This window comes from Sceloporus undulatus, chromosome 2 (genome assembly GCF_019175285.1).
Source record: "Sceloporus undulatus isolate JIND9_A2432 ecotype Alabama chromosome 2, SceUnd_v1.1, whole genome shotgun sequence".
NCBI lineage: Eukaryota > Metazoa > Chordata > Lepidosauria > Squamata > Phrynosomatidae > Sceloporus > Sceloporus undulatus.
In genome coordinates this window covers 10,867,340-10,879,057 of record NC_056523.1, presented here as the reverse complement: position 1 = coordinate 10,879,057, position 11,718 = coordinate 10,867,340, and the positions used below count along the sequence as shown (strand labels likewise).

The following is an 11,718-nucleotide window of genomic DNA, read 5'->3' as shown; positions in this document are numbered from 1 at the left end:
TACTTTTCTCAAACTAGCTATTACCCAAACTGTGTGTGTACATTACATTTTTCCTGCCTAAATAGTGTGTCTTACATTGATCTCTGTTGACATTTCTTTTTGTTACTTTTGGCCCAGCTCTCTAGTCTGTTAAGATCATTTTGAATTCTAGTCCTGATCTTGGGCATCAGCTACCCTTGCTAATTTGGTATTGTCTGTAAATTTGATAAGTATGCCTTCTGTTCCATCATCCAAGCCATTTAAATGAGTGTTAAAACAATATAGGGCCCAGGACAGAACCTTGTGGTATCTCCCTTGTCATGTCTCCAAGATGAAGGGGAACCATTGCTGAGCACACTCTGGGTTTGGTCTGATCCACCAAACAATAGCACTGCCTTGCCTGCATTTTGCCAGTTTATCAGCAAAACAGTCGGGGGGGGGGGGGGCTTCTCAAATAATTCTTACTGAAATCAAGATATCCTATAACCAAAGCATTCCCATCATCAGACAAATGTGTAACTTTTTATCAACCAATAAAATAAAATAATTTAAAAACAAGTCATGCCAGACTAATTTTGAGAAACCAGTACTGGCTGATAATAATCACAGCATTCTTTTCTACATTTCCCTGTAACCCCTTTTTAAATTTTAATCTCCCCTAGCAATCCAGAGCACCTTCTCTTCCAGCAGAGCAACCAGATTACTCACATTTTCTGCAGGTATACCCGCCCCCCAAATCAAGAAAACAGACAGGACACATGTTGCAGTTCACTGCAACACCTCTCTCACTATCCATGTTTGTTGTCCTATGTAGGCAGCAGCTGGCACTTCAGCCCTCTCTGTTTCCCCCCAAAATACTCAGACAAAACCTATTTTCTTCCTTTTAGTTGAGTTCCAGAATTTGATGCAGTAGCTTGGTAAAGCCAGCAAATGCTAGTTGCACCTCCAACCAATTAGCAGCTCACTTCTCTGGAAGAGTCCTGTCCCCTTAGAACAGTGATTCCCAAAGTGGGGAGTCCCGAGGAGCAGTGGAAGAACCCTGGGGGGCAGTGAGGGGGAAAGGTGGAGGCAGGGAGTGCTTCAGTTAAAGTATTGGGGTACAAGAAAGACAATGGGAACCAGCGCCTTTAGGACCATGGTGAGGATGAGGGTTGCATGAGGCTTCTTTTCAGGACTTAGATCTTGTAGCACCTTTGAAACTATAAATAATGCACCTGAGAAAGTAGACTTTAGTTTGTGTACGCTCATGCTGCTAACTTCTTTCTTTCAGTTAGTCTCAAAGGTGCTACAAGATCTCTACATACTGGACTAACACTGCTATATCTTTGAAAGAAAAGTTAGCAGCATCAGCTTTTCTAGACTAGTCTGCTCCTTCAGATGCCACCGCACAGCCGCACTGATTGCTTTGTGAGGTGGTGTCTCCTGCTTGTCACGTCCCCACACAAGCTCACTCCCTTCACCAGGTCTTTCATTAGTAGTGGATGTTGGGAATTTCTCATGTATCCTGGGTGCAGGGCATCCTTTCTGTGGTTTGGAGCAATGCTATTCTGGGATATTTCAGCAGGGCTATCAAATCACCTATTAATCTTCTCTTTTCAAGGCTAAACATGCCCAGCTCACTAAGCAGAATCCCTGGATTTCTACTGCACCTCAAGCTGGAGGCTCTAAAACAGCCTTCTGCCTCAGGAATTAAGGAAGAATCCCTGGATTCCTCCTGCAGCCTGCTGCTGAAGCTGGAGGCTCTTGTTTTAATAGCCTTCCTCACACACACTGGCTCCCTCATTCTCCCGCCTGATACTCCATCTCTCACGGATGGGGCCAGGCCATACAAGGAGGACAGAGAAACCCAGAAAGTCCTGCCCTGTCTCCTCTTTATCCAGAGGGTGTTTGAAGCTCAGAAGTCAGAAGGAGGAACAGCTTTGTTTGTCCCACTTCCTGGCCACATCTTCTCTTTCACCGAGCTCCTTATATCTTACAGGGTATAGAATCAAATGTTGGAAGAGACCACAAGAATAATCTATTTCAACCTCCTGCCATACAGGAACACACAACCAAAGCACCTCCAAGAGATGGCCATCCAGCCTCTGTTTAAAGACCTCCAAAGGAGACCACCACTCTCAAAGGAGTGTGTTCCACTGTTAAACAGCTCTTACTGTCAGCAAGTTCTTAATGTTGAAGTGGAATCTTTTTTTCCTGTAGCTTGCATCCATTGTTCTAGGTCCTATTCTCTGGAGCAGCACAAAACAAGCTTGCTCCCTCCTCAATATGACAACCCACCAAATATTTCAGCAGGGCTATAATATCACCTCTTAACCTTCTCTTCTCAAGGATAAACATGCCCAGCTCCCTAAGTCTTTGATCATAAAGCATGGTTTCCAGACCTTTCACCATTTTGGTGGTCCTCCTTTGGACACGCTCCGATTTGTCAACATCCTTTTTGAATTGTGGTGCCCAGAACTGGACCCAGTATTCCAGGTGAGGCCTGACCAAAGCAGAATAGAGTGATATTATTACCTCTTTTGATCTAGACACCAGACCTCTTGATTCAGCCTAAAATTGCATTGGTACTTCTAGCTTTATTCTATTGCTACACCCCATTTCTTCCAAAAGGGCAGATATTTAGGAAGCAAAAGTGGCATTGCTAGGGTGGTTGTTGTGCCATTACCTCACTTATGATGCCCACACCCCACATGCCCCCCAGTGCCGCCTCTGCCGCAAGGACAGCATAAGCAAAAGGCTTCTCAATGGCTCAGCCAGTTATATGGGAGTCCTGGGATTTGCAGTTTAGGGAAGGGATTTAGAAATCTTAGCTAGAGAGCTCTTAGGCATCAATAAACCACAAACCCCAGAATGTCACCGGAGCCAGCCATAACAATAAAAGTGGAATGATTGTGTTATAACAGCATAGTGTAGTATACTGTGGGGGGGCTGAGGCAAGAAATACAGTACCCACCCCCAAATGAAGACTATCATCACCAAAGATGATAGTGCACAGACTGGTAACCTCAAGGTTGGTCTTCTGCAATGTGCTGTACATGGGGCTAGCTTTGTATCAAGTTTGGAAACTTCACTTAGTTCAAAACTCAGCAGCCAGAATGATTACTGGGACATCCAGGAGCAATCATATTACAGTAATATTAAAATTATTCCACTAGCTGCCAGTCACTTTCTGCAAAGTGTTGGTTATTACCTTTAAAGCCCTACATGGGATTGCCTCCTACCATATAATCTGCCCTATACACCCATGTCCTCTAGTGGACATTTGCTTCAGTCAGCCAGGACTAGGTTGGCGAGGACTTTTTTCTTCAGCCACCCCTAGACTGTGGAATAACCTGCTGGAAGATATTCAACAGCTGAATACATTGTCTGAATTTAAAAGTGCATTAAAGACCAATCTCTTCCAGCAGGCTTATCCAGATGACTTTAAATTTTGAATTTTAAATGATGGATTTTAAATGTGGATTGTTTTACCATGTGTATATTTTGTCTTTTAAAATTGATGTGTATTTTAACCTACATGTTTTAAGTGACAGTGTTTGTTAATTGTTGTTGTCCCCTGCCTGAATCCATGGGGGAGGTGGGTAAGAAATCATCATCATCATCAGGTCTGTCAGGGCAGGTAGCAATAGGAAGCCCCCATTGATTTGGAGTCCATGAGACAAGCCACCCTGAGATCCAATGGTAATCGTGCTCCTGTGTGTAATCTTCGTGCTCTTACTAAAGTAAGCCCCATACAAAGGACACAAACTGCCATCTATTTATTACAAAAGAACTACATACAATAATGCATGAAAAAGAACACATTTTAATTCTGCATCAATGATTGTGGTTTGATGAGGCATTTTCTCCCTGCAGTTCTTCTGTCAGCTGCTTCTCACCTCTACAGCTAAATTAAAAAAAATTATCAAGGCAGGCTTTGCTCTGCTAGACAGACCCATGGAAACCTTGTCAACCAACTCTTGAAATAAGACATGAATGCCATGGCCTTTGCCTAAATCATACTTTGATCTTACACCAATTTTACACATGCCCAAATCAGTAGGATACGGCAATAGACTTGTCTTGGGTTTAGCTTCAGCAGGTCACAGGAACATGCTCATTCTTGTTCTCATGGTCTGAAGAGTGTATGGCTTCTCTCCTAGTTGCTGTTTTTATTTTTATTTTCATGCACAATTTAAGGGAAAAAACAGTCAGTTACTTAGCTGATTTTTCTTTCACTGCCCATGCATAGAAATTCAGAGTCTCTTTTTGCATGGAATAATTCATACTCAACTACATCAGGCCTGATAATAAAGTCTCCTTGTTCTCCCCACCCCAACCAGAAGAGATTGACGTTTTTGAGGCCTCCCCTTCTTTGTGGGTTCTTTTATGGACCGCTAGATGCGCACTGCAAGTAAAGCATCTCCCACAGATGAGGCACATGTATGGTTTCTCTCCTGTGTGGATTCTCTGGTGTTGCATAAGGTGTGCACTCTGACTGAAGCTTTTCCCACAGGTGCCACACTTATACGGCTTCTCGCCCGTGTGGGTTCTTTCATGCTTCACCACATCTGAACTGGTCGTGAAGCTTTTCCCACACAGCGAGCATTTATAAGGCTTCTCCCCTGTGTGGATTCTTTTGTGTTTGACAAGGTCCGAACTGGAACGAAAGCTTTTCCCACAAGCCGGGCACTTGCACGGCTTCTCTCCCGTATGAGTTCTCTCGTGTTGTGTGAGAATCATGCTCTGACTGAAGCTTTTGCCACAGTAGGAGCATTTGTAAGGTCTCTCACCCGTGTGGCTTCTCTGGTGCTTCACCAGACCCGAGTTTGAAGCAAAGCTTTCCCCACAGGTTAGACAAGTATAGGGCTTCTCACCTGTGTGGGTTCTCTCGTGCTGAATCAGGTTTGAGCTCCGCTTGAAACTTTTCTCACAGAGGGAACAATTGTATGGTTTTTCCTCTGTATGTGTCTTCTTATGGTTGACAAAGTTCGAACTGGTTGTGAACCTTTTACCACAATCAGGGCACTGATATGGTCTCTCCCCAGTGTGGGTTCTTTGATGAGTCATGAGATGTGCATTGGAACAGAAGCTTTTCCCACACAAGTAACATTTATATGGCTTTTCTGCCATATGGAACCTTTCATGAACGATAAGATAGGACCGCTGATTGAATCTCTTCTCACAGATGGTGCACTGGTATGGTTTTTCTCCTGTGTGGATCCTCTCATGCTTAACAAGATCTGAACTCTGGTGGAAGCTCCTCCCACAGTCAGAACATTTGTATGGCTTCTCCCCCGAGTGGTTTCTTTTCTGATGGCTGATGAGGCTAGAGATACTGGAGAAACTTTTCCCGCAGTCAGAGCAGATATAGGAAGTCCCTTCAACAGAGCCACCTTCCTCTATACCTGGAATGATCCCTGGTAGACCCTCTGGTTTGGGTTGAATCTCACAGGTCTGTTCCACTTTGTGGAGTCCAGAAATGTCTTCAGCATTTCCTAATATTAACCCACATGGTTCCATGTGCTCTGGACCTTTTGGATCAGTAATTTTCTTGATTTTGCTCATTTGCCCACCACTGCCTGAAATTTTGAGAAAAAGAAAAAAAGGGAGGCAGAGAAAGACAAACCAAAACAATAATCAATCTCTGTTTCAGGTGGGGAGCTTGTGACCCTCTAGATATGGTTCAGCTATAACTCCCATCCATCATCCCCAACCACCATGGCTTCTCCCTCCACTAGATCCCTTGATAACCTTGGTTTTAAGTGCTTTTACCTTTTAATTGCATTCTATTTTTAAACAAATGATCTGTTTTAATTTTGCAATAGTTTAATGCCATTTTAATTGTCACTTTTTAAAGCTTTTAATTGTAAGTTTGTAGACAGTAAGCTGCTTTGGATCTCAATCTTGGGAGAAAAGCGGGATACAAATTAATATAATAAATATATAAATAATAAACCCCAAAGGCCTCTTGTCACCTTCTTGATTGTGGTTTTTGAAAAATGCTTTCTGTCTTTCTTTCTTTCAGGAACTTTTTAGAAGGAAACCCCAGCTTCCATCCAGCCATTTCTGCACCCCTACAATGCCAAGAGGCATTCTTAGGGGGAAAAAACCAAAGGTTATTTCTGCATGGACCAGAATATTCTGGGAGCAGCCCAGGATATTTTGGCTTCAAAGCTGTCCCAATGTCCCCTCACTACTGAATCTCTGAAGTGATGCATGCACATGCCACCATGCCAAATACCGTCAATGCCACAGGTCACTCTCTTTGAGCAAAACAAGGTGCCCAGCGTCGATCCTGTGGCTGAGTCCCTCATTCTAACCTCAAAGGGAGCAACCCATAGTGGTGGGGTGATGGGCAGCACAGTGGGAGCCGTCGCAAACAGCCACCCAGCCCAGCACTGCTCTGAACTTTCTGGGAAGATCCGGAGCAAAAGGTAAGTTTTTAAATTCAGCTTCTGGGGAGTATATTGTAGGAATGTTTGTGTATTGCCTGGGTTTTTGTTAGATTTGTCAGAATGAAAACTCAAGATGATTGACAGATTGTATAGAAGAATGAATTTGAAAAAGTGTTGTTTCTTAATTCACTGGGTGATCAGCAACACCAGCTGAAATTCCCTTTTTTACATACACAACTACCTTCTCCAGTTTTTAATCTGGGAACCTTAGTTTTCCTAACGATAATTCCAGTGGGCCTTTGGTATCCACTGAAGTTTGGTTTGAGGACCTTACATAGATAGCAAAATCCATGGGTACTCAAGTCCCGTTAATTACAATGGTGTGGTGAAATGGTTCCCTTAAATAAAACAGCAAAATCAAAGATGGCTTTTTTGAAATGTGTATTATTTTGGAATATTTTCAAGCTGTCGATTGAATCTGTGGTTAACGAATACATGGATATGGAAGACCAACTATATTTTATTTTTTGTGGGGTCTGCCTGGAATTGTGACTTTGGAGAGGGGGTTCCTGTATGAGTGTGTAGATGAAGGCTTGAATTATCTATTTTCCTTCTGAGGAATGGATTTGTTGATAATGTCAAGCATGTGGTTTGGAATTTGGAGTTAAGACTCAAACATGTTGTTTGGCACAAAGCTTGGAAAAAGTGGCTAAATCATTCTGGGAGCTGTCGGCCCAAAAAGTAACTTTTCCTGCTCTATGTAACTCAGACCCAGCCACCCTCTGCCTTCTAATCAATGTCTTGGGCAATGAATTTAGAATCCTAGAGTTGGAAGAGACCCTAAGGGTCATCCAGTCTAACCCCCTGCCATGCAGAGACTCATAATCAAAGGACCCTCAACAGATGGCCATCCAGCCTCTGTTTAAAAACTTTGTCACTAGCCAGACTCCCAGGGCAACCATTTTGTGGTGGTGTCCTCAAGTGCTTCTCAAATTTCAAGATGTGACCACAGGCCTCAAAATGCTGGAGACCCCCCTTCTTCTCTAAGTGTCTCCCTCCAAGGAGACACTTTGATGGTAAGAACATCCCTTCTGCTCTCTGTTACCTAATCCTTTCAGTTGGAGATGCCAAGGACTGAAGGTGCCTACATTGAAAGTGATGTGATTCGCTACCGACCCACAGCCTCACCTGTTGACAGAGAAATAAATAATTACTATCAACAATAAACAAACAATAATTACTATAAACCCATTATATTCCCTAGACAGTTTACAACAAGAGAATTCAAAGAAAAATTCAAAATAAGAACAGATAGCCCTGTTTAAATGTTTAATGGAATGTCACACTGAAGATGGAGCAAGCTTGTTTTCTGCTGCTCCAGAGACTAGGACACAGAGCAATGGATGCAAACTAAAGGAAAAGAGATTCAACCTTAACATTAGGAAGAATTAAGCACATTCCCTCGAAGAGTGGTGAGGTCTCCTTCTTTGGAGGTTTTTAAACAGAGGCTGGATAGCCATCTGTCAGGAGTGCTTTGATTGTGTCTCCCTGCATGGCAAAATGGGGTTGGATTGGATGGCCCTTGTGGTCTCTTCCAACTCTAGGATTCTATAAGACAACAGAAGAGACCTGTTGGATCAAACCAAGGGCCTCTCTAGTCCAGCATTCTGTTCAATAAGTTAAAAGCTGCCAAATGATGTGTGTGAGAGAGAGACTGAGTACTGGTTTATTTATATCCTCCCTTTTCCCTAAAGTTGGGAGTTGAGGTGACTTGCTTTGTCTTGTGCCATAAGCACAGAAAAGCAAGTGCCAGTCAAGCCTTTCTAGGAGGAGCTTGCAGCAACATAGGGAACCACTACTAAGAGGTCTCCCATCTGCTAACCACCTTACACAATGTACACTTCACCCTGTATCATTATACAGCCAGCCTGTGCCATATGCCAGCTTTGTTTATGTGACCTTACGCTGAAGCCACACTACAATTAAACGAATGACATGCGCCATGTGCATGCACCCCGTTGTTTTCAATGCGCATACATGGTTTTCCCCTTACAGAGCGGGGTCTGGAATGGATCCCCCGCGTAAGGGAAAGGCTGACTGTAATAGGGGTGGGCATCATGTGGCCATCCCACAGTGTAGCCATGGTAAGGAATGGTGGCAGTTGTAACTCAACATCTGGAGGGATGCATGATTGTCGCCTTTCTATTACAGGATGAGATGATGATGATGATGATGATGATGATGATGATGATGATGACGATGATGTAAGCTAGCTCAAGCCTGGTTCCTATTTGGAGGAGGAATCACAGGGATCTCCAAGTGGGACCAGGAAAGACTCCCATCTGAAATGCTGGAGAGATATTGCTGCCAATCGGAGTTGGCAATACTGGGCTAGGTGGCTCAAGGAGGATTTCCTACATTCCCAAGAGTGATCAGCCCCTTCTCTAAGAACCCATGAGATGGAAAGTTAAAAAGAGCCATCAGAGAGAAGGGATACCTATGTGTACGTCTGGCTCTGCAACGGCATTCACCACCTGACAGATTATATCCAAAGGAATGTGGTTCTTGTTGTCCACTTTGTTCAGTGGATGTTTGTCATTGCCTTCCCCTGAGGCTGAGAGAGTGTGACTTGTCCAATGTCACCCAGTTGATTTCCATGGCTGAGCGGGGAATCAAACCCTGGTCTCCAGAGTCATGGTCCAACATTCAAACTACTGCACCATGCTGGCTCTGAAGCAAGGGCTAAATAAGAAACACCCTTGAAAAATTTTTAAGATAACAGGGTAGCCAAGTTCTCAGTCCTCTCCCACAGCTATGCCTTTAAAAGCATCCTGCTGAGCCAATCTAAGAAGGGAATTGTTTTATTGTCGCTGTCCACCAAAATGCTTCACATCTGGCTCTTGCTTCACTTCCCAGTCTTGGCTGCAGAAATAACCCAGGTTGACACCACTTGCACTGCCATGGCTCCGTGCTGCGGAATGCTGGGATTTATAGTTTGGTGAGACATCCAGCCTTCCCTTTTGGAAACCTCTGGTGCCACTACAAATTATAAATCCCAGGACTCCACAGCATGGAGCTGTGGCAGTTAAAGCAGTGTCAAACTACATTAGTTCTGCAGTGCAGAACAGACATATGGGCACACTACTGTTGAGAGCCCTGGTGCCACAACTACAAATCCCAGAATAAAATAGCATTGAGCCCTGACGCTTAAAGCTGCGTCAAACTGCATCATTTCTGCAGTGCAGATCAGATATATGGGCACAAAACAACAACAACAAAGAGCACTGGTGCCATAACAAACTACAAATCCCAGAGTGCCACAGCCTTGAGCCCTGACACTTAAAGCAGTGCCAAACTGCATTATTTCTGCAGTGCAGATTAGACATATGGAGACACAACAAAAACAACAGCAATCAGAGAGCTCTGGTGCAACTACAAACTTCAAATGTCAAGGTGCCATAACATGGAGCTCTGACACTTTAAAGCGGTGGATGCAGCCCATGACTCCTATGTTGGGAACCCAGGAGCAAAATCAGGTGTTCTTCCTAGTCAGTTGGCAACCTTAAAGGGAAAAACACCTATAAGCATATTTTAAACAAGGAGGAAAGAAAATAATACAGTTTTACCCCACTTTCTTCCTTGGATCTAAAAGAATTGGATCTGAAAAACATTTGCAATTCAGATCCTTCCCAGAAACAGCAAAAAGAAGCAGCGTTTCCCTTTCCCACCCATTTCTCCCCTTTTTGGGGGCTGTTTCTTTTGTCTTTCCACTCAAGCAAACACATACAAGAGAAAGAAAGCCCCAAAATATGAGAGAGAAAGAAAATGTAAGCAACAATTCCCACCTGCACTCAAGTCACCCTCCCCAATGGAAAGATGCATCCAAAAAAATTAATAAGAATTAAAAATAAAAATGAATTACTTCTCAGCTGCAAGGTCTGGAGCTCCTCTAGCACCTTTCCTAAAGGATCCCAAGCTTTGCTGCACCAATTGCAAAGGCAGGGTGGCTGGGGAAAGAGGGAGGGAAGAGAGGAAGGAACAGGAAGTGGCCGTCCCTTTTTACAGTCCCCCCATAAACTTGAGTGGTTCTTATTTTCAAAAACAAATTATTATATTTTAAATTTAAGGGATAGGTAAGTCTGTGGTTGCAGAAGCTCACAGCAAAGGTGCTATGATGAAACAGGATCATAGACATGGGAGAGATCCCCCCCAAAGGTTATCCAAACCCCCATCAGCCATACAGGAATACACAGAATCATAGAAGAAATATCATAGACAGGATTTCTATGTATGGCTGTGAAAACTGGGCATCGGAGAAAGTGGATAGCAAGAGAATCAAATCATAGAATCATAGGGCTGGGAGAGCCTCCCAAAGGCCATGCAGTCCAACCCTCCATTCTGCCATGCAGGAATACACAGAATCCAAGCACTCCCAGTGACAGATGGCCCTCCAGCCTTTGTTTAAAGACCCCCAAAGAAGGAGGCTCCACCAATCTCTGCAGTTTAGAAATTTATGATTATTGTTGATCTTATTATTTTATTATAAGAGAGAGAGAGAGTATACATACATACAATGGGTCCTTGATATCCACTGGGGTTTGGTTCCAGGACCTGCAGATACCAAAATCCATGGATGTTCAAGTCCCATTAACTACAACGGATAGTAAAATAGTATCCCTTAAATAAAATGGCAAAATCAAGCTTTGATTTTTAGAAGTTTTAAAAAATATATTCAAGCAGTGGATGCTTGAATCTGTGGATAAAGAATCCGTGGATATGGGGGATGACTGTAAATACATCATATATATGTTATTATAATATAATATTATATATAGTCACCCCTTGCTGTCGACATATATGTATATCCACATATACATATATAATATATATACCTTCAGAATATATAATAAATCATAAATGTTTTATTCTGTAACTGTTTGTGAAACAGCAGGTACATGGATAGCACTATACAGTGGCCCCTCCAAATTTGCTGGGGTTAGAGGTGAAGGACCCCCATTAATGGGGAAAAATCTCAAAAAAACCCCGCACAATTCTTTTTACCTAAGAGAACACCTGTCTAGGGATTTCCAGGTCTCCCAGTGCAAATCTATGGTGAAGATCTGCCAGAGGTTGATCATAGAATCATGCTGAAGGACCTACAAATGCCTAGTTATTATACCATAATTATGCCATTATACCACTGGACAAATTGTTGCATTACCACTCGATGGACTCAGTTTTATATCAATTGTACTATTTTATCGATGTATTTTAAATGTAATTTATACTGATGCATCTGTTTTAACTGGTTGTAATGCTGCCTCGATCCATTTGGGAGAGGTGGGAAAATACAAATAAACTA

General features: G+C 43.0%; 1 protein-coding gene across 1 annotated transcript in view; it reads right to left on the bottom strand.

Moving 5' to 3' along the window:
- Positions 1 to 3,723: 3,723 nt before the first annotated feature.
- LOC121923675 overlaps positions 3,724 to 11,718 on the bottom strand; it is a 35,356-nt gene continuing 27,361 nt past the window's right edge. The window contains exons 9-10 of the mRNA XM_042454342.1: positions 10,279 to 10,363; positions 3,724 to 5,540 (exon numbers count right to left, since the gene is read on the bottom strand). Coding sequence (XP_042310276.1) covers positions 4,252 to 5,540; positions 10,279 to 10,363 — 1,374 coding nt within the window. The 3' untranslated portion in view covers positions 3,724 to 4,251. The remainder of the gene's footprint in view (positions 5,541 to 10,278; positions 10,364 to 11,718) is intronic.